Raw genomic sequence first — 23,016 nt, 5'->3', positions numbered from 1 at the left:
GCTGATAGATTGATCGTGTGTGGTGCCCATTGCTTCCATCGAGTTCTTCAGAAGGACTTGGTTCGTGGGACGAACACTGCTGGTTCTGCTTCATTATCACTGTGTCATCTTCAGTGGGAGCAGTTCTTGGAAGTTTCTTTGGGCGTGAACACCGACGTTGGGAGATACTATTTCTCTGGATCAGGTATATCCCTTCCCTTTTCTTTTGGTTCAGATCTGGTTCAGTTTTGGTTCATGTTAGATCCTTGAATACTGTATTCTAAATTTAGGGAATATGATTCCCAGTTGGAAGAAATGTAAGAAATTTTTGAAATTCGCCCACCCATTCCGCAACCTTTTGGCGTCCATATGATGGATCTTACCATTCTTTCAGTTTGTAATCCCAAATGGAGGGAAGCTGTGGATAAGGAAATGAAAGCCTCACTAAAGGCAAATACTTTGGTGCTAGTGGATTTACCAAATGGGAAGAGCATTTGTGGGGGGCAAGTGGGTCTATATTGTTAAACATAAAACTAATGGCTCTATTCAAGGCTGAGCTAGTTGTAAAATAATTCACCTAAAAGGAGGGTGTTGACTAAAAGACCTTTGCTCTAATTGCTAAATCAAATACCATATGGATGTTAGTGTGTTACTCTCCTTAGCAGCTAATTTCTTTTGAAAACTATATCAGTTAGATGTCAAGAATGTCTTTTTGAATGGAAACTTTGCAAGAGCAAGTTTACATGGATCCTCCTCCAAGGTATATATGACATGGGAGGAAAGGTGTGTAAACTAAGGAGGGCCTCTTATATGGACTTAAACAATCCCTAAGGGCTTGGTTTAAGAGATTATGCAAAATAATCCCCAAGGACCCAGGCCCGAGCTCAACTTGAGTGCATCAAATTACAATGCGGGTTGGGCTCGGGTTGGGAAGATCGGTCTTGACCTTGGGCTTAGGCCTTAGGCCCAAATCTTAGGGTTGGGCCTGGGTTAACCATAAACCTAGCCCAACCTACCCAACTTGCACCCCTAGTTTGTTAAAAAAGACAAGGAATTAAAAAAATCAAAGATACAAAAAAAATACTTTTTTAAAAAAGAAAACCAAAGATACAAATAAATACTTTTTTTTAATTATTAAACTTTTTTTCCTTCATTTTAAGCAATAATAATTCAGACCCAAATTAAATATGAATCTGATTGCAGCCCTAAGTTATCTGGGTCTTGGGAAGAGCACACCATACATGATCCTAACCTTTCCATTTTTTCTAAAATTGAAGTGATATATTTGTTATATATACGCATTTACATAATTAGTTCAGGTCTTAATTATATTGGAATAAATAAGCACACTTTCTTTTTTTACCTGGATTAGTTTGAATAATTCGGACCCTATTATAATCAAAACTCATATGGACCCAAAACCAATCTGCCAGACAGTGTATGCCCGTAGCTCTAATCAAATTGATGTACATAAACCATTATTAGTGAATGAATAAAGTACATAATTGTTTCATGTTCTATTCAATATTTTTTCTATGAATTACTCCTTAAACTATAAACTTATGAGACTCATGTTAGTTTAGAATGTTCTCAGCCATTGGATAAATTTGGGGAGTTTATCCTAACAAGGCTGACACTGGTGTGCTATCGAACTAGTGGAGCAGCTTGCCTCAACTGCTAGGGTTAGACCCCAAGCACAACCAATGGGTGTTTAGAAAAAATACTAAACTTGGACCAATTTCTAGTTATGTTGAACCCTGGAGATAGATGGGAAAAATTGAAAAATTGCATTTAACCCCGAACTTGATTATGATACTGCACTGGGTATTTGACTACATTGTTTTCGAAGTACCAACTAGCTAGATCGATTAACAGTCAAATACCTAGGCATGTTGGGGCAGTTTGGGAAATTATCTAAGTGGGTGATTACAGTGAAAGGATCAACTACTTTGCCAAACAAAGTGAATATCAGACTATACTTTTTGTGATGGAAACCAAAACTGTCAGTAGTGGATTTCATCTGTATTTGAAATCTGATTTACAAAATATATTTATATGTTATATTACTATTTAATAAAAGGTTTGCAAAAATGTTTTAATCTTGAGATTCATCCTAGCAAAGAGTGTGACATTGCATTTTATAGTCAAGGAATAGGTCATTTATTGTGAGTAATGTTCTAATGATTATGAACCGAAAAGTTAGATATAAGAGACCATTATAGGGCTAAATACTTGATGAGCTTATCTTATATAAGTTCATTATCCTTGGGTCTTCATAGGGTAGCTGGATCCAATGACCATTTAGGTGTAAATGTTGGGCCCAAACTAAGGCCAAGTTGATTAAGTTAGGGGTTTATTGCCTTGAGTAATGAATTCGACCTAACCTCTTTTAGAGGTAGGGCCAAACCCTTATGGACTTATGTAAGACCTTTGTGAGTCCCATGCTATACAATATTTAGGCCCAAAGTAGTCATTCAACACCTTGGGATGTGAATCATTAGAGAAAATGGGCATAAGGCCAATTATTAATATGATTAGTTAAATAATCATTGTCATGTGACTTGGGTTGAAAATGGGCGTGGATCTGGGTATAGAGCACTTGTACTCTTAAGAGGATAATGCTTGTCAATTAAAGATAGAATCATAATCCAAATTTGATTTGGATAAGCTCCTAATTAAATTGAGAGAGTATTCTATATAAAGGAAAAAGAGGGGAGAGTCCAATTGAACCAATTCTCCCCACTCTCTTGCTCTCTTCTCTTCTTCCTTGTCTCTTATAAATCCTAATTTGACCTAGCTTTGATAATGGACGATTTTTACTATTCTTCCATTGTGTTTTTGCAAGAAAACCACCAGGGTACATCAGGTTTACATACCATCTTTGATCCAAGCAAGTTGGAGATCGGATTTTTCTAAAACGATGTTATTGAATTGGTTTCACATATACACTATGCCATCTTCAGTGAGATGCTGATTTTGAAACAATCAGGGAGATAAATCAAAACCCTTTAATCAGATCAATGAGGTAAATATCTCTCTAACGAATTCAATGACTACTTAAAGGACAATGGTATTATATCACAACTATCTTTTCCTGTTACACCACAATTAAATGGTGTATCAGAAAGAAATTAGACTTTATTAGATATGGTCCTGTCATTCCTCGTCCACGCAGAGTTACCCATATCCTTTTGGGGGCACACACTAGAGATTATGATCTATGTGTTAAATCAATTTCCAACCAAGTCGGTTCCAAAGACTCCATATGAGCTTTGGACTAGCAAGAAACCAATTGTCAGACACTTTTAAAGTATGGGGTTATTCAACACATGTCAAAAAGGCAAGTGCAGATAAATTGCAATCCAAAACCATTCATAGCCATTTTGTAAGCTACGCTAGGAGCTCCATTAGGTATCTCTTCTAAAACCCAAAATAACAAAAGGTCTTTGTTAGTTGAAATGCCCACTTCTTAGATAAGGACTATATCTTGAACAATCATAATCAAGAGGTTACTCTTGATGAGGTGGGTTCAAAGGTAGTGGGAGATAATCCAAAAATTCTAGATATTGGTACCCAGCTTTGAAGATCTACTCGGGTATCTAAATCTCCTATACGTTTTGGCTATGGTCAAGAAAGTTACTTGATGGAAGCCATGGACAGTGAGGAAGATCCATCAACTTATATGGAATTTATGTTAGACATAGGCTCCTTGAAGTGGGTAGATGTCATGAAAGCCAAGATGAACTCAATGAATACCAATAGAGTCTGGACTCTGGTAGACACGCCCCTTTGGGTGAAAGCAATCAGTTAAAAGTGGATCTACAAGAGGAAGAAGGGCCCTGATGAAAAGATCATGACCTATAAAGCTCGACTTGTGGTGAATGGTAACATTCAGAAAGAAGGAGTCATCTATGAGGAAACCTTTTTGTTCGTGGCCATGCTTAAATCCATTAGGCTACTATTGTCGATAGCCGCAAACTACGATTATAAAAATCTGGCAAATGGATGCCAAAACAACATTTCTAAATGGAGATCTTACTGAAGATATCTATATGCAACAACCAAAAGGCTTTGTTGGCAAGGGTCAGGAACACATGGTGTGTAAGCTCAACTATCTATATACGGATTAAAGAAATATTCCAAAAGTTGGAATATCTATTTGACTCTAGAGAGTCAAATAGTTGGATTTTGAGCAAAATCTGGATGAACCTTATGTTTATAGAAATACAATAGGAAACAAGGTTGCATTCTTAGTTCTATATGTAGACAACAATCTACTCATTGGGAATGATGCAAGAATGTTAACAATGGTGAAGCTATGGGTTTCAAAACAATTCTCCATGAAAGATCTTGGAGAAATTTTTTATATCTTTGCACTTTGACTCTATAAAGATAGATCAAAGAGGTTAATTGGATTGTCTCAATTTACTTATATTGACAAGATTGTCAAAAGATTCAACATGTAGGATTCCAAGAAGGGATTCATTCCTTTCATACATGGAGTCACTCGTTCCAAAGGACTGTCACCTAAGACCCCTGAGGAGATAGAGGACATGAGAAATGATCCCTATGCCTCTTCCATAGGGAGCATCATGTATGCTATGTTGTGCACTTGACCTGACGTTTCTCAGGTTATTAATGTTGTTAGTAGATATAAATCCAACCCAGGCAAGAACACTACACAACTATGAAGAACATACTAAAATACCTACGAAAAACGAAGAACTAAAGATTATTGTCTTGTCTTCAATAGTAGTTCACTACAGATTATTAGTTATACAAATGTTGACTTCTAGTTTAACCCAGATGGTAAAAAGTCTACATCTAGATAAATCTTTATGTTGGGATCCTGTGCATTTAATTGGAGAAACAACAAACAAGGGTCTACAACAAACTCCACAACTGAAGCCAAGTACATTGCCACAAATGAAGCTTCTAAGGAAGAAGTATGGATGAAGAAATGCATCTAAAAATTAGGAGTCACACCATCTAGCACATCATCTATTCCACCGTTGTGTAACAACACTGGAGTCTTTGCTCAAGCTAAGGATCTAAAAGCCCACTCGAAGTCAAAGCACATCGAGAGGAAGTGTCATATACTATAAGAGATTGTTAGTAGATGAAGCATCCAGATTCAAAAGGTAGCATCAGCGAAAAATGTGGTAGACCCATTAACTAAGCCAATGACATAGAAAGTGTTTGAAGGACACGTGAATAGAATGGAATTAAGGCTATTACTTGATTAAACCTAAGTACAAGTGGAAGTTGTTAGATAGTGTGTGCCTTCAGCTCCAATCAAATTGATGCAGATAAACCATTATTAGTGAATGAATAAAGTACATTATTGCTTCATGTTTTAATTGGTATGTTTTTTGTGAATTACTCTTTAAATTAGACACTTATAAGACTTGTGTTAGTTTAGAATGTTCTTAGCCATTGGATAGACTTAGGGAGTTTATCTTGACAAAACTGACATTGGTATGATATCAAACTAGTGGAGTAGTTTGTCTAATCTACTAGGGTTAGACCCCAAGCATAGTGAATGAGTGTTTAGAAGAAACATTGAACCTAGACTAACTTCTATTTGTGCCCTGGACCTTGGAGATAGATGGGCAAAATTGAAAAATTGCACTTAACCTCAAACTTGATCATGATGCTGCATTGGGTTTTGGTAGGGGTGAGCATTATTTGGTTAAAACCGAATTACCGAATTGAAAATTTTGGTTTCGGTTTTTTGAGTTTGATTTTTGGGTAATTCGATTTTTAGCATTTTCGGTTTTCGGTTCCGGTTTTCAGATTTAGAAATTAGGTTAACCGAAACAACCAAATTAACTAAAACTCATTATATAATGTATAATATACAATATACAAAATACCATATTTAATATATAATATGCTATATATTTATATATTAATATATTATATATAATTATTATAATGAAATTAAATTTCATAATATGTTATAATATATATATTATAGGTTATAATATATAATATTATATATATATATATATATATTAAATTCGGCTTTTAACCGAAAATCGAACCAAAAATTTTGGTTTTATTGTAATTCGATTTCGGTTTCGGTTTTCTTTCTTTATTTTGGTTTTAAAAAATCGGTTTACTCGGTTTGGTTTTTAATTGAATAAATCGAATTCTCACCCTTAGGTATTGGACTAAGCTATCTTTGATATGCCAACCAATGGGATCCATCAAGGGTCAAATACCTAGGCATGTTCGGGAAGTTTGGGAAATTATCTAAGTGGATGATCATAGTGATAGGATTGACCCCTTCGTCAAATAAAGTGAATATCAGACTTTACACTCTTTGTGACAGAAACCTAAACCGTCAATAATGGATTTCAACTATCTTTGAAATCTGATTTGCAAAATATATTTATATGTTATATTACTATTTTATGAAAAGATTTACAAAATGTTTTAATCTCAGGATCCATCTAAGCAAAGAGTGTGACACTGCATTTTGTAGTCAGGGAAGAGGTCCTTCCTAGGGGTAGTGTTCTAATAATTAGGGGCCGAGAGGTAAAGTGTAAGATACCATTACAAGGCTTATTACATGATTGACTTTATCTTACATAAGTCCATTATCCTCGGATCTCCATAAGGTGTCTGAATCTAAGGATCATTTAGGTGCAAATGTTGGGCCCAAATTGAGCTTAATGTAATTGGTGAAGGGTTTATTACCTTGAGTAGTGAATTCGGCCTAACCGCTTTCAAAGGTAGGGCCTAACCCTTATGGACTTGTGTGAGACTTTTGTGGGTCCCACGCCATACAACATTCAAGCCCGAACTGACCATGCAATACCTTGGGACGTGACCCATTAGAAAAATGGGCCTAAGGTCCATTACTAATATGATTAGTTAAGTGATCATTGTCATGTGACTTGAATTGAAAATGGGCATGGATCTGAGTATGGATCACCTATCCTCTTAAGAGGATAATGCTTATCAATCAAAGATAGAGTATTGATCCAAATTTGGATCAGTTCTTAATTAGATTAGGAGAGTGATCTATATAAAGCAGAAAAAAGGGGAGAGTTCAATTGAACCAATTCTCTACACTCTCTTGCTCTCTTTTTTTCTCCCTTGTCTCTTAAAAACCCTAACTCAACCTAGCTTTGATAAGGACTGATTTTTATCAATCATCCATTGTGTTTTTGCAAGAAAAGCATCAAAGTACATCAAGTTCACATACCATCTTCGATCTAAGCAAGTTGGAGACCGAGTTTTGGTGAAATGGTGTTGATGAAAAGGCTTCACATACACACTACGCCATCTTTATCGGAAGGCCAATTTTAGAACTAATATTGGGCGTAAACTACTACTCTAGGAGCTACACACTATGGTCTCTATATTAGGTATGATAAGTTTTAATTTGAGTTTCAAATCTGGTTCGGTTCAATGCAATATCAATCCCAAAATTTCAAATTTCAAAATCACCAAAAAATTGATTCCCGAGTTGGGTTAAAAAATTTTGGAAATTCGGCTAGCCATTATTCCTGATTCGACCATTTCAAATCTGATTTCTAACCCTTTTAACACAATCTTAGTAATAATTGAATCATCGAGACTACAATACATATTCAATACAAATCCAAATTAGTTTAGGCAACTAACAGCCCTAAATGGAATGGAATCAAACTGATCCAACCTCTGTGAAGTACATCAAAGTCCTTAACAATTTAGCTCTTTATAGAACTTCAAGATAGGAGAAAATCATCCTCCCTAGATTGGCCATTCAATTACAATTCAACACATTTAAAGGACAACATGCAATAGATTCCATACAGCAAAACAACAATGTTGAAAGATTGATTAGTGGCGTGACAGATGAGTTGTTTTATAATAACAACTGTTAGGGATGCAAGTTGGCCAGGTCAGGCCAAGTTTATGGTCAACCCAAGCCCAACCCTAAGATTTAGGCCTAAGGCCCAAGCCCAATCCACATTGTAATTTGATGTACACAAGTTGGGCTCAAACCCAGACCGAGCTCAGGTTGGTTAATGAATCTATTCTAAAATTATACATGTATGTATGCATTTATGTAAATATGTATACATATATGAATGTATATAGTTAGGCCGGGTTCAAGCTGCCAAAGGACTAGGCCCGAACCCACCCCAAAAAATAAAAAAAAAAACCCAAATTCTTGGGCTTGAGCCCAGCCTAAGGAACAAAAATCCAAGCCCAGCCTTTATGAAATTACGGGGTGGATCAGTTCAGGCTTGGGTTGGGCCCGCCCAAGTTGCACCCCTACCAACTATGGACCTCCAAATTATTTTTTTGTTGTCCCTCCCAGCTTCAGCTTTCTAATTCATGGATCAATTGCCTTACGGATGGCCCTAAATGGAGCTTAGCCAATTTACATATGTTCCCCACAAAGGGCACCCCGCAGCATATTCCAACCGTGTATTGGGAACATCTCCCACTAACAACTTAGGGAGATGTTCCAATGCACGCTGAGATGTGCATGTGGGGCATTTGTGGGGTGCCCACTGAGGGATGTGATCTGGACATCCAAATTACACCTCTATGTTAAAATCCTTAAAAAAAGGTACAAACTATTTAACTCAAATAAATTTTGTCAAAAACCCTTCCAAGTTCCAATAAACCCTCCTTCAAGGGCTAAAGAATGTGAACCATTTTTTCAAATCTTCCGAGCAAAATTTCAATACACATTTGTGATGAATTTATAAATACCAGCTTCCCTAAAATAGTAAATGTTTAACTTTGATAAACTCAAAAGTCCCATCACCCTTCACATCTCATCAAAATGCTTGCTTGATAATAAATTATAAATATTCCATGTATCCCCACCAGAGGATGTATATACATAATTAGATGAAAAAGGCCCCTCCCTAACCACTTGGTGACTAGGTTGGATATGTTCACAATTGCAGACATGCAATATGGCTCAGATCCAATGGTTCAGTATTGCATAAATTTCATACAATAGATGTCTTTGGCCCAGCAGCATATTCCAAATGTCATCTTCTTGGTTTTGTTTCCGCTGCTTGGCTCTGTGGTGTTGTTTGAGCTCCAGCACCAAGAGCAACTGCAGCAGATTCTACATGTGTAAGGAGATAGTCATAGATCTTCTTCCTCAGCCTATCAATCGTCTCAGATGGAATGCAGGGTCCATCTTCTTCTTCATCCTTAGTAGATCCAATCTCCTCTAACCAGTCATTTACACTTTTGAGCTGAGACAACATACTTGCTATTTGACTATTATCTCTGAGGGCTGAATTATCCATATCAGCATCCAAGAACCTCTCGATGAAACCCAAGAACCAGTCCTGAGACTCCGTCTTTAATGTTTGTGCCAAATCAACAGCTTCATCAAGGCCGTTTCCTTGGATCCACTCAGGTGGTGGTGTAGTCTGTGTCTTGTGACCTACATTTAGCCCATCCCCAGCACGGCGGAGTGCTCCTGATGTAAGAAGTTTAGAACCAACTAATGGGCGAGTTTTGCTTTGAGCCTTTGTTGATGTATTCTTGGTTGAGTTCTCTAGGACTAGCATGGTATGGTTGCTAGCAGTAGTCCGTTGACTTTGAGCGGGAGTTGAAGTCGAGCTCAAGGTGGAAACTGGTTGTTTGTTAAATACTGTAAAGGATGATAAGTCAGTGGCTAATGCACTGTGGACCCATGAAGTTGCATGTTTACGCCTCTCCAATGAGATCTTCAGAGCTTCTTCTGATGGTTCATCTTCACCATCTGTTGATGACCCTACTGAGACTGTCTTTGATAGGGAATCAGCCACAAGACGAGCCCTGTTCAAGCTTGCATGGAGACTCAGGAACTGCTCAACTGTAGGTTGTGGGTTATCCTCCTTGGCAGATGTACTTAACTCAGCATATATGCTGCAAAAGAGAGAGAAAGATCAGATATCAAAGAAGTGAGTTCAAGGAGATAACAAAATATACCAGTATCTTACATGCAAAATCTATACCAGTCAAACCAGAAAATTTGCATGAGTTCAATGAATATGATCATCAAACTGAGAATCAAAGACTAAGAGAGTATCTATATCTTGCTGGTATAGGTTGCATTTCCAACCAGAGGATTATTATCCAGTTCATAGGCCAGCCATAATAGAAGGCTAGTTCATTTCCTGGACTTCATTCAACCTACAGCTTCTTAAATGGATTTTGGCTTCTCTTTCTCCAAGAACCTGAAGGCTAACTTCAACATCAATGGGCAAAAGAATTGAACATTACCACATTAAGTTGAAATCACTCCCTTGACTGGCCACTCTGCTTCCCAATTCCTATTGGAACCCTAAAGGTTCTACATTTTTAAAAGGGACATTTTTGGCCAAAAAGGGCATTCGATTGATGACTAAATGTTCCAACCTCTTAAAGTATATGAATCAGAAAGCACCAGAAAACTTTGCCAGCACATTTCTCGTCCATCACTACTTCAGAAAATTGAAAATTCAAAAGAAAGAAAAAAATAACAACCTCATAACTGAAGATGCCAAATCTAGCCTTCTAGGGATTAGGTTGTCAAGGTCACAGTTATCATAATCAAAACTTAAGCAATTGAGCTCACCCTAAAAACATGGACAGAGGTATTCTAAGGAAGCCAAAGAAGCACTTATTTAATGATGCAACCCTAATATTACAGTTCTGTATTAGATCTTTAATTCCACTCTCCCTTAAAAGAAACCAGGTTCTCCTTTTTGTCATCATCTCAATAGAGATGGATTGATCTAGGAAAGCCATTGAATTTGAATAATGATGAACTATAAAGAATTACCCATCAGTTCACTACAAAAGTTTTTCCACTAATACCTAGACATGGTATCAGATCTAAAGGACATGTTTGTCCATGTCTTGGCTATTCAAGTTTTCCTTTAACATTAATGATACAGTTGCCTACTACCCTTTATTGGAGATCCCATCAAATGCTACATATGAATACATCACATTAATATTCTTAAAATTTAGACTTAGCTAATGATTCTAAACAAGGTGTTTAATGTTAAAGGCTTATGTACTATTACGTATATCTTGGGAATAGAAGTAACTGAATAGAGGTGCCTCATTCCAAGTATGATATATTCATTTCCAGATAAAGTACACCATGGAACTTACAAGTTGGAAGAAAAGCCCATATTGAATCAAATCATACATAATAGAGATGTCTATGGATGATATTGATCTGCTTTATGATGTCATAATTTGTCATACTGTTTGGGACTAGATTATCTAACTGTCACTCATCTAGATATACTGCACAAACAGCAATTTCTGCTTCAACTAGACTTGGAATAGTGATCCTCAACAAAGCACAATATCTATACTATATATAAAAGTGTGAATGCAGTGCGAAACCTTTTTGGGACTAAAATTACCCTCTATTTCTTTGTTTGAGAAAGGGTATAAAAGTCATTTTATTATAGCTTTAATGGCTATTAAAATGGCCATATTTGTGTAATTAATCCATCTCTAATTGTAAGAGTTGAAAAATGTAACTTCAATTATTACTTTCCACCTCATCTAATCCCCTCTCATTAAGTCTTATACTCAAGCTAGTAAATCCCATTTCCTCTTATTAGATCTTATACCTTTAAGTTATTTTTCACTAACAAATGCTACTAATTAGATCTATGTGAATATCTTTAACAATATAAACCCATATATTTTAAAACTTACTCAAAAGCAAAACCATTCTTTATCCAAGTGGTGGCTAAGCAATTCAACCATCCGAATCAAATTAATCAATCTATGAAATCATCGTTAGGTAATAAAATTTTTAAAATAGAAATAAATATAGAAAATTACAAAAATGTAGGAAAAATTAGACACATTTATGATATTTTTATTAATCAAATTAAAAAATAAGTGTAGTAAACAAGAATTATTTTTATTGATAATGAAAATGAAATACATAATTTAGAATTGACCAAAAATGAAATACAAAATAACTTTTGGGTTAAATGTGTTAACCCTTAATGTCATAAATAAATAATAAAAATTAATAAAATATAAAAACACATAAATGAAAAAAAATACATAAATTTTGCAAAAAGAAACATTTAGGAACATGTATAATATCATGTATTTATCATAATAAACAAAAAGTAAGTGTGACATATCAAAATTATTTTTACACACAAAAATACAAAAACTTATAGAAAAATTGAACATATCCATAATTCTATAATTACACTACTATTAAAAATATGCATAAGATTGTGGAATTTTCTTTTGACTAAAATCAAGGTTTTAAAAGCTGACCCAAAAACGGAACCACTTTGGCTTTCAGTTTTTGGGTCAGCAGTTCAACCGTCTAGTTTGAGCGAGTCAAACCAGTAACATGTAAAATATAATCTGCCGTTAGATTAGGATTAGGTTAAAGTCCATATATATACATTATTATGAGAGGGGAGTGTGAGACTTTGAGAAGGAGGTAGCTGGTTAAAGCTGAGAAGTGAGAACAAAGAAAGAGAAGAAGAAGAAGAAGAAGAAGAAGGAAGTGCCACCGAAGGTGGTTGTCACCATGTACACTAATTGTTGTACCGTTTTCCTTGAGAAGAAGAAAAAGAATAAGAAGGAATCACCACCGACGGCTATCTCCATGTTCATCATCACTGCCACTACAACACTATCTGCCCTCTTCTTACATCTCTCTAAATCTCTCTCAAATCCCAGATCGTTTCCTTCATTGGTGTATATCAGATTTCTAATATAAGATCAGTGTTTAATCTCTCATCTCTTGCATAGATTTTTTTGATTTTTCGATTTCTTCATTGGAGTTGCATTTTTTTTGTTACAACTTAAAAAGAATCACATAAATGAGAAAACTTGAAATCAAAATGGAGAAACTAAAAACCCTAACTAATTTTAGCCATTGGGAATAACCGAACAAAATTATGAGATATGAAAGTTTATTTTTTCAATTTTTTTTATTTTCTAATTTCTATTTTAAAATAAATAAAAAATTTTAGAATTAGTTTGAAGCAACCTAAGAACTGTTAACCGAGTGAACATTTTAATGGTTAAACCATCTGGGTCAGTGGTTCCTTGGCCATTTCAACAATTTTTTGTAAAATAGCTGTTCAGGGCCAAAACAAAACCAATGCCCTAAGTGATTCTTGGGCCAAACGGTTTGGCCGTCCAATTTGGTCTATTTTTTAAAACAGTGACTAAAAGATTCATTTTTTAATTTAGTCCCTATTTATTTGTAAGGTTTAAATTGTAATTTAAACTACTACTTTTCACTTCATTCAATTACCTCTATTTATATCTTACACTTTTTGATAAATGAACAAAAGAAATAAGATAAAACACTACAAAAAGAAGAGTCTAGCCAAGCAAATAGGCTTGTCAATGATACTTGAAACTTCACAATTCGATCTAATTATCACATATTTGGATTGAGTTGTTTATGTAATCAGATTTGGATTTTGCAATCTTCATCTGGTTAATAATAAAAAAACAAAAATAAAAAATACATAGTTAATAGAAAACTTTGGATATATTATTACCATAATTATCATCATCTAAAATTGTCACGTGCAAAGCACGTGCATACTTACTAATAGCCTCTAAAAGAAAAGTCACTTCACTAAAAGAAGACTTGATTACACAAGTGTATATAGACTATGAAGTAGAAATTCTTCCTACGTCCTTTCGTTAAAACACCTAACCTATTTCTTCAAACTGGAATAGAAACTCTTTTAAAAACTACCTAACTTAAAATAAGCTCAATTAAACCTTACACTATTTAAATAACAACTTGACTTATTCAACTCTAACCAGGACTTCTTTGGACTAGGAATATATACACTTCAACTAGGACTATGATGTTGCTTTTTGGTTCATGCAAGTTTCAGATATTAATTAATAAATGGGTGTCAGCTAAAAGTTGGAGATTTCAAACAACAGAATGGCCTAGGTTTAAAAGGGGCATGAAAAACATAGTAACTTATAGTTAATCTTTCTCCTTACATATGTACATGGGAAGTGTTCTATCACTCTGTGCATCACTCTGTACTACCAAACCTTAGAGTACAAGTGCTAACACATACAAACACACACATATATAACAAACTTACATTGTATTATCTTTTATTTCAATGAGCTAGCCTTTTCTTTAGATTTATCCATTTGGAGTGCCAAAACTTTGTTGAAAAAAAATATTACCCTCTGTATTTAAATATTTTGCTTTAATATCTTGTCTTTAAGTCAAACTAGAGAAGAGCTCAACAACCCATCAACCTATAACCAATGCCTTATACCAACCATTTTGGGTCAAATAGATGAATCATCACATTCCACCACCCCACTCCATTTGTTATTAATCATCCCCTAGTTGATTTAGGGGCTCCAAGTTGGACCAAATCAGCCTTCCTCGATAATGCAGTCCTTAATATTTTCTGTACATTAAAAAGGTGAAAGATGACAGAAGAGAGGAAGACAAAAGAAACAAAAACAAGCAAAAAAGCAGAGTTTTGTCTGTGTGACCTTGCCCCCTTTCTTTCCAAATTTTATCTGAATGTAAAACATCAAAACTCCCCCTTGCCCACAAAATGCTACAACCAAAAAAAAACAAATATCATCACCTAAGTGTCTCTAAAATTTTGTGTTTTTTAGCTTCATTGTTTATCTATTATTTTCTTGACAGAAGTTATACTTAAATTCAACCTCTACCATGATGTGGGGAACAAAACAAAATTGCAGACCCCAAAAAAATTCTGGAACCATGCAAACATAACGCTGATCAATTAGGCTGGGACCAAATGCAAACAAAAAATTGATGCTCAACAGAAGTTATACTTAAATGTACAAAGTTTAGGCTCAACAGAACAGAGCCAAAGACCAAAAAAACCACTATTCTAAGGAAAATGGCTGGGACAAACCCACAAAAAGCCCACTGAACCAAAAACAAACCTCATAAAACAAAAACCAAAAACACCCAAGAAAAGGCCCGGGCCAACATCCACAGTCACCTCCCAAAAACATTGGTTACCAAACTTCACAATCCACTCAACAACCCTTAAATCAAGAGGTTCCTTCCCCTGCCTCCTCTCCCCCTTCCTCAAGTGCTACCAGCACTTTATGAGATTTCACTAGCGCATCATCAACGAAGTCAGCCAACTTTTTCCACTTTTTGATAATCTGGGAGACGATCCAAACTGTCAAAAGACCACTCTGGTTCATCACAACTCGTGGAATCTTAATCCACCCCCTGTCCCAACTGATTCTTCAAAGACTTTGCACATTCTTCTTGGTCCATCAGTTCTCTAGATCTTAGCCACTCTCTCATATTATCTTCCCCAACCTCATCCAAAATTCCACACGGTCAATGGAGCTGCTATCATTGCACCCATTCCCATTAAGAGATGATCAACAAGTTTTTTTTTTTTTTTTTTGAGAAAAAGTTAACTTTAATCAACAAGTTATCATCCAATCCTTGTATTAATGTTTGAGATCAGCTACATAATATTGCTATTTGTCACCTTATTCTGATTGGCATGCATTATCTATTGACCAGTGTTGCATGTTCATAGATATAGGAGTCAGAATCTGATGTGTGTTCAAGAGTCTGACTTGGCAAGATGAAAAAACACGGACATGCAGGCATGGCCATGGAAAAGTATAAACTATTAAAATAGATCATATATTTTTCAATTCCAACATTATATACCAGAAAAAAGGGGGTCTATTATGTTGCCTATGTTACCAAGAAACACTTAATATGAAAAATGGCACTCATCTTGTACATTAGCCCAACACAGACATGACATCCATTTAGGAGAGTCCATGAAGCATTGTTATTTACATATGCAACCTCAAATCACCAGAAACAGATGAGAAATAGATTGGATTGAGAAAAAAGGAATTATAGCCTGATAATAAAGCACTCTTAATGTGTTATCAGTTCCATCCCAGCTGCATGAGTTGGGGCAGGATTGAGTGGCTACTATTCCATAATGGGCCCTAGTTATCCTATGGAACTGTGAGGGTTGAGAAGTGAGCTAAGTCCCTGTCGAATCCCCACCACAAGGGAGAGATTTAGGAAATTCCCCAGTTATCCTATGGGTGTAGTGTGTGGAAAGGCATTTCAAAAGATTTCAGTACCTTCTGCAAAGGATTAAATTTCAAGTTGGGAGATGATAGGAAGGTGTGGTTTTGGTTGGTGTGGTGAAATGGCATTAAATTTAAAAGACAGGTTTCTGACCTTGTTTAGTATGGATGAAAACAAATTGGCTTGGGTGGTTGAGTCCTAGGAGGTGACTGGAAACATAATCATTTGGAATCCTTCATTTAGAAGGGGTTTCAATGACTGAGAGCTCAATATGGTGGCCGATCTCTTAACTTTACCACAAAACCAGCAATTAAACTTGCACTCTCAAGACTCAAGATGTTAGAAGTGGACACCTTCAGGGGATTTTTCAGTTAAATCCTTTTACAAAGGTCTAGTAGGAGACCCAATGGATCATTTCCCTAGCTCGGCCATTTGGGGATCCGCTGCACCTTCAAAAGTGAAATTTTCACTTGGGTGGCAACTCTGGAGAAGTGCTTGACTAAACAATAGAAAGAGGTCCGATGATGTATTTTCTTTGTTTATTATATAATATTGATTGATAAGATTAAAGATGGTAAAATGTAGAGCTAAAACAATGGAAAGATGTTTTAGAATCAAAAGGTTTAAAGATAAATTGGATTAAGACAAAATACATGTGTATTGCAATTTTAGTAAAAACAGCAGTAACAATGGTGGTGCAATTAAGATTGATGATCAGGAGATAGAGCTACATGGCTTAAAAGAATCCAAGGCGGGAAAAAAACTTTTTCCAGAATCCTATGTTGTCCACAAGTACAACATCAACCACGACTAGAAGAAAATTATCTGAATAAACACCAAAGCCATGGTGAAAAACTCATACAACTGCCCTGTGCTTCTTTCCATCAGGATCTTTTAGGCCAATCAGATTGCAATTTATGATTAATCATTTAATCCTGCAAGGTTTATACTATTGATATAGCGCTATGGCTTGGTTCAATTGTAGAATGTCAGGCTAACAAGCATGAGTATTCAGGTTTGAGTCTGAGAATGGCCACCTTGTGCAAAAATTTAAATAATAATAATAATAATAAATCTAAAGGTTAGGTAATGACCCTTTACATACATAGCTTCATGCATGATGCCTCTGAAGTTTCTCCTCAAGTTTCAGTCAATATTAACATTGAATTATCCTACCAGAGGCCCCATCTAGTATTTAGTATTTACAAATATACGTGCAATACAAGCAACTCCTTTAATTTGACCAGAGAACAATCACATCTGTGCTGATTTTAACTTTGTCAGTGATCCACAAGAATTTAATGTTACAATTTTGTTAAGTCAAGAACAGGGTATAGCACAAAGGTGACAGTTGCTTGCCCCTTTCCAAAGACAAAATGAAGTAAAGAAATGCGAAGGGAGAAATGAAATAATTATAATAAAAACAACCACACTTCATCATCCAAAGACTCAAAATATGACAGAAATTATCAACTAAACAAGATTGCAGAACTGAAAGGTGGAAAAAATACTGAATGCTCATCAAGAAATTACAAATTAGTATAAACTGGACAAAAAGTTTGGCTAAATATCCAAGATCATTAAGTACTGAACAGTTACCAGGAAGCATAAGTTCTGTAGAATTAGCCTGGTACTTACCTCAAGCATCTAATTAAGCTTTCTGCAGCAGAAGCTTCTTGCATGGCCTCAATAGCTGCCATTTGTGCAGCATCTCTGTACTTCAGAACTTCCTGAAAAAATAAAATGAAAAATGAAAAAGCAGAATTTTGAAAAAAGAAAGGAAAGTTCAGGATCCTAGTCTTGTCAGAACCATGTGAAAATTTTCTAGAAATGTAATGCACCAGTAAATGCTATGGTTAAACCTTAGTCATCAAATAATAAATTGTCCATCAATCCAGACAGACCAACCAGAATATCCATATCAAGAAAGAGGACACATGTCCAAATTAACACAAATCATTGATTTTTGATCATCCAATGAAAAAAAATCTGAAGTTCATTAACCAATTTCAAATCAAGCTACTAGTCTACTACTCCACTGATATTATAACTAAAAAGGCCAACCCAATGTCGTCCCCAGCTACTGATAAGGTGTCACCTATATGAATGGTTTTGTTTTCTAAAACAAAAACAACTGCTATGTCAGCAAAAGGAATACATTTTTGCTAATGTGGCAGTTGTCTTTCTTTTAGAAAACAAAACCACTCACATTGATGAACACCCCCTGAATTTATGAATTCAAAGGGTACATACCATACTCAAAAATAAGACAGTCAAGATATAAGATACATCAATTGATTGAGTAGCTAAAAGCAATAGCTGACCATGCCACTTGGGTAAGTGGCATGAGTTTCATGCAGGACCTCATCCATGAAAGGTAAAAGCTTTAAAAACAAATAATGAAGCTTATAAGCAAAGATGATAACAAATTTTTGGCAGAGACAACACAAGAAAATGTTGCAGGGATTAATACCTTTCCAAGCTTTGCAAGAGAAGAAGGAAGTGAGGCCCAAGAAACACTACCATCTGTCAGTCTTCTATTATTGAGAGAAACCTTGACCAAGTTTCCTGGGAATCCATTACTGGAAACTTCACCTGATGTTTTCTTTCCAATAGAAGCGCGTTGCTTATTTGACTTATCAGGATCACCTATAGTCCCATTTGCTGTTATTTTCTTTGCAAGCGTCTGAACCTTATTGTCCTCTTTAGACAACAATTTATCACTTGTTGATGATTTTATTCGAGGAATCTGTTATGCAAAAAGAATTAAGACTGTTAGAAGATAACCAAATATAATCTGCTCACTGGGCCAAAAATATATAAAAAAATAGAATAACAACCTTCTCTGTTTTTTTTTTTTTTTGATAAAACCAGGTCCAGGAGGGGCTACACAAGACAGGGGGGTAGCACGTCCCCACATATCACTAGAACAAATAAAAGCTAAAGGCCAGACTAACAACCTTCTCTTCAAAAGAAAGGAGGAAAATAAACAATTGGAAAGAAGATAGATATCCAACAAAGAACTTTTATAAAGGAATTCACATATGGTTTTCAGAAAATTCACAAAAAGATGAGAGATCAAGAAGTAAAAATTCATTAATATGATCCTTGACTGCAGGGTTTAACTCTCCACCTACAGTCAGCATAGCTTTTCTTTCAAGTATGGTTTTATTTGAGGAGTCTGTTACACAAAAAGAATTAAATAGAAGATAACCAAATATAATTTGCTCACTGGATCAACAAAATGTAAAAAATAAAATAACAACCTTCTCTTCAAAAGAAAGGAGGAAAACAACAAACTGAAAGAAGTTAGATATCCAACAAAGAACATCTACTAAAGAATTCACATATGGTTTATCAGAAAATTCACAAAAAGATAAGAGAAGAAGAAGAAAAATTTTGTTAGTATGATCCTTGACTGCAGGGTTTAACTCTCCAGATATAGTCGGCATAACTTTTATTTTAAGTAGAAAATCCACATAACATTTCATCTCCACAAATCCCAGTGGATGAACAAAACATTGGGAAAATATAAGCAAACAAAGACAACGGAAATCAATATAACACCCATGACAGTTAATGGGGACAAAAAAATTTGTGCCTTAATTAAGCATAAATTTAAAAAAAAGAAAAAAAAGCAAAGTACAAAATTTTCATATAGAACAGAAGTATAATAACCAGAGAAAGCAGCACACCAACAGCTCAAGGAAAAGTTGTTTCAGACCAAGAATGCAAAAGAAAAGAAACAAACTTCAGAGAGAAAATAGAACTTACAGAAGTGCTCCGAGGTTCAGATTTCAAATCATGCTTGGCAGTCTTTGAGCTTGAATTCTCCCTACTTTTCACCTCCACACTCCCTTCCCAGCTCCTTCTCAAAGCCCTGGTTCCCACTCCAATACCCTGAACCAGATTACCAATGGAATTCTCCACAGGCAACTTCTTCGTTGATGTACTTGCTCTAAGAACAGAAGCTGCCTTGTCCGCCAATCCCAATCCCGTAGTTGGTTTATCCAATCCTTTGATCTTTGCTTGCTTCCTGACCCCATTTGCAAACTTCTCAAATGAAGTAGGCAATGAGTAGCAACTCGTTGGAGATGAAGGGATTGACCGCGAATTGGAAGATTTCGAAGGTGTCACAGAATCCTTCTTCTCAACTAAATTCAAAGCAGGCCTTAATAACAGAGACCTTGATCTATTGAAAGTTGCGGTCTTCTTGTCCGACTCTGCAACCTTTGCAGCTCCATGTTGTTTCTCCGACTTGATCTTGTCTTTCTCCCGACTTGTGTTATTGTTCAAGGTCTGAGAAAGTGTTTTGCATTTCTCTTTATCCAGAACTTGGTTGTTGTTCGAGACCTTGGATTGTGTCTTGATTTTCTCTAATGGATTTGATCCCGAAGAATTGAGGAAGCAGAGTGAGTGTTTTGCAACAAGATCCTCAGGGTTTCCAATGCAGGCATGGCGACCAGGTACAGGCCTCACTCCACGGAGGATTGGAACAGGGGAAGCAGCCTCAAGCCGCTCAACATGGATGAACTGACCCAGTTGAAGTTTATCACTGAGGATGAGATCGTCGTGCTCGTCAGGGAGGGAGACATAGGTGGCATGAGAGGAGTCTGAGACCTTGAGGTAGAATCCTTGGTTTGGGAAGAGCTCTCCACCTGCAAGTGCAGGGACAATGCTTACAACCTGCAGCAATGAAGACCGGTGCTCACCAGCAACTTTCACATCTGTATTCATATGTTGTAGAAGCTTCAGGAGGACACCAGGGACCAATGTCGCCATTATCTAGACCTCCAAAACGCATTACTCTGCAAACCCAGTAGGAGAAATTCAATCTATTGGACCGATTTCAGGTGAAAGGATCCAAATTTTTGCCTTTTGATCGATAACTCTGTTGGTGGGAGCCCCCACACACTGAAATAATGAATACCTTGTAAACCCAAGTATGAAGGTTTGACTTTTTTGGGACCTGATTAATGGAATTCTCAGAACTCGGATCTTGCAGAGGAGATTCAAAGCAAAAACTTATTCTCAGTACCCATCCAAAAGTTCATGCTTTTGAATCTTGACAGGTTGCACATAAGAAGGCACCACACTCCAAATTCAAATGGTGAAAACTATATCCCAGTGCCTTTCTTTCTGGATTACAGAGAGAGACAAATATATTTTCAATCAAAAAACCGAGATAGAAAAGCTCGGACACTTGACTTATTTCTAAACAATGATTAGAACTAGGTGATCCCCTAAACAACCCGATCGAAAAAGTTGTAACTTTCGAGCATTTAAGGATTATACAGATTGGAAAAGCGACATATACCCGCCAAACCCAGATCGAAAATACAAGTTTTTGGACTTTGATATGGATTCAGATAGAGGAAACACACTGCTCTGAAGTATCCAAACGGAAAAGCTCCTCTTTCCGGATTTTTTTTATGGGTTACAGCTAACACGCTTCTTCCGTAACCGTAAGACAGAAATGAGATAGTAAGATTTTTCTTTTGTTATGGCTTGGATCACAAGAGTAACCCTGAATCATAAACAGAGAAAACGCATTAGTCTCCAAAACCCAGATGGGAAAAGACAGCTTTTTTTCGGATTTTTGGAGGATAAGACCCTCGAGTGGTCTCTGAACATGAGAGATGATGAAGTGGCAGAGAAGTGAGAAGAGAAAAGACGAACTATAATTGCTGTAAGACTTATTATTGCATGATTGATTGATACAGAACAAGAGATGTAACAGAATCTAATACAAACCCACACACCCAAATGGAATCTCTCTCCCCCTCCCTCTCCCTCTCGCTGGTTTTTTAAAGGAAATATAGAAGAAGAGTTTAGGAGCAATCAGCCAACAAAATACCTTACCGATTAGTCGATTACAGGAAGAGTTGAGAATGTCTTTACAGTGAATAATCTGTGTTTTAGAGCTGTTAGGTTTCTGTTACCTTGTTTTTTAATGTAAATTTTTTAAAAACAATTCTTCATACGGTGGAGATTTTTTTTCATTTTTTATTATTTAATTGCATCTGGAGGGTGATGGCCGATGGGGTGTCGGCTACCTGAAGTGGTTCTAGACTCCACTGCCCGGAAGTAAGATCCCAGTGACCAGACTCAGATTCCGGCAGTCTTTATGTGGTTGATCTCGTAGAGCATTACAAGCAAAGATGTATTTGAAAATGACGTCTGAGAAAAGCATTTTTTTTTGAGTTATTTCCTTTTTCAAGTTTATCCCATGTTGTCGGTGCTATTATTATCTATCATACATTCAATCTTAGAGCAATTGGTATAGATTCAGAGAAATTGATTCCAATCGAATGGTCCTAAATACTCAAAAAACATTGACTTAAATATCAAAATATTTCTCACGTGCTCAAATTTTAGGTTATGCTTTTAATTAGAGCTGAATTCGGGAACACAAAAGCCATTGATTTAATGGGTCGGATCCACCCGAAAGAATCGAAGTGGCTAAAATGCTAAACCTATCATTCTGCTTGTGATTCTGTAGCTTGTGTCTCGATTAATAATCGAGTCGGTGCCCTGCTCCAAATCGGTTAAGATCCGAACCGATTACATAATTAATAGACTACTAAGGTTTCATGGCTTTTTAATTTTAGTTATATTTTATGTGTAAAAGGATAAATTTTATAGACAGTATCTACATAAATATTTACTATTTTGTTATCATTTTTATTAAACTCCTAGTTGTTATTAATTAGAGATGTCAAATATAGTTGGGTCCAATTTGGGTCAGACCCGATTTTCCGATTAATAGTTGGGTTGATTTTGGATTTACTTAGACTGATCCATTATCCCAAACCAGATCCGACCCATTGCCAGCTCAAAAAAACACATAGGGATGGAAGCGGATTGGATCAGATTGAAATTATAATGCAAACATTGCTTCGAAAGCCGAATCTGTTAAGGATGTTGGATATTTAAGTGTAATATGATCCGATTTAACTTTTAAAAATTTTAATAAATTA

The 23,016-nt window shown here is 35.9% G+C and overlaps 1 protein-coding gene across 2 annotated transcripts; it reads right to left on the bottom strand.

Moving 5' to 3' along the window:
* Positions 1–8,706: 8,706 nt before the first annotated feature.
* LOC104598255 (protein CORTICAL MICROTUBULE DISORDERING 2-like) lies at positions 8,707–22,094 on the bottom strand. 2 transcript variants are annotated; one of them, XM_088892419.1, is made up of 5 exons: positions 21,894–22,094; positions 19,811–21,563; positions 18,510–18,785; positions 17,675–17,766; positions 8,707–9,861 (listed from the first exon to the last, which is right to left on the bottom strand). In XM_088892419.1, the coding sequence occupies exons 2-5, from the start codon at positions 20,816–20,818 to the stop codon at positions 8,988–8,990; spliced, it is 2,250 nt and encodes a 749-aa protein (XP_088748545.1). In that variant the 5' UTR covers positions 20,819–21,563; positions 21,894–22,094; the 3' UTR covers positions 8,707–8,987. The 2 variants fall into 2 exon arrangements, with proteins under 2 accessions (XP_088748545.1, XP_010258510.1); XM_010260208.3 differs by lacking the exon at positions 21,894–22,094 and having other exon boundaries at positions 19,811–21,887.
* Positions 22,095–23,016: the final 922 nt, after the last annotated feature.

The sequence above is a fragment of the Nelumbo nucifera genome, chromosome 7 (assembly GCF_055504915.1).
Source record: "Nelumbo nucifera cultivar China Antique chromosome 7, China Antique-T2T, whole genome shotgun sequence".
Lineage (NCBI taxonomy): Eukaryota > Viridiplantae > Streptophyta > Magnoliopsida > Proteales > Nelumbonaceae > Nelumbo > Nelumbo nucifera.
This window is presented reverse-complemented; position numbering and strand designations above follow the sequence as displayed.

Coding starts and splice junctions, on each gene's coding strand:
- LOC104598255 (XM_088892419.1), bottom strand. CDS start 20,818: ATGGCGACATTGGTCCCTGGTGTCCTCCTGAAGCTTCTACAACATATG. Junction 18,786..19,810: donor CTGAACCTCGGAGCACTTCT/GTAAGTTCTATT, acceptor TTTGCATAACAG/ATTCCTCGAATAAAATCATC. Junction 9,862..17,674: donor AGCTTAATTAGATGCTTGAG/GTAAGTACCAGG, acceptor TCTCTTTTGCAG/CATATATGCTGAGTTAAGTA.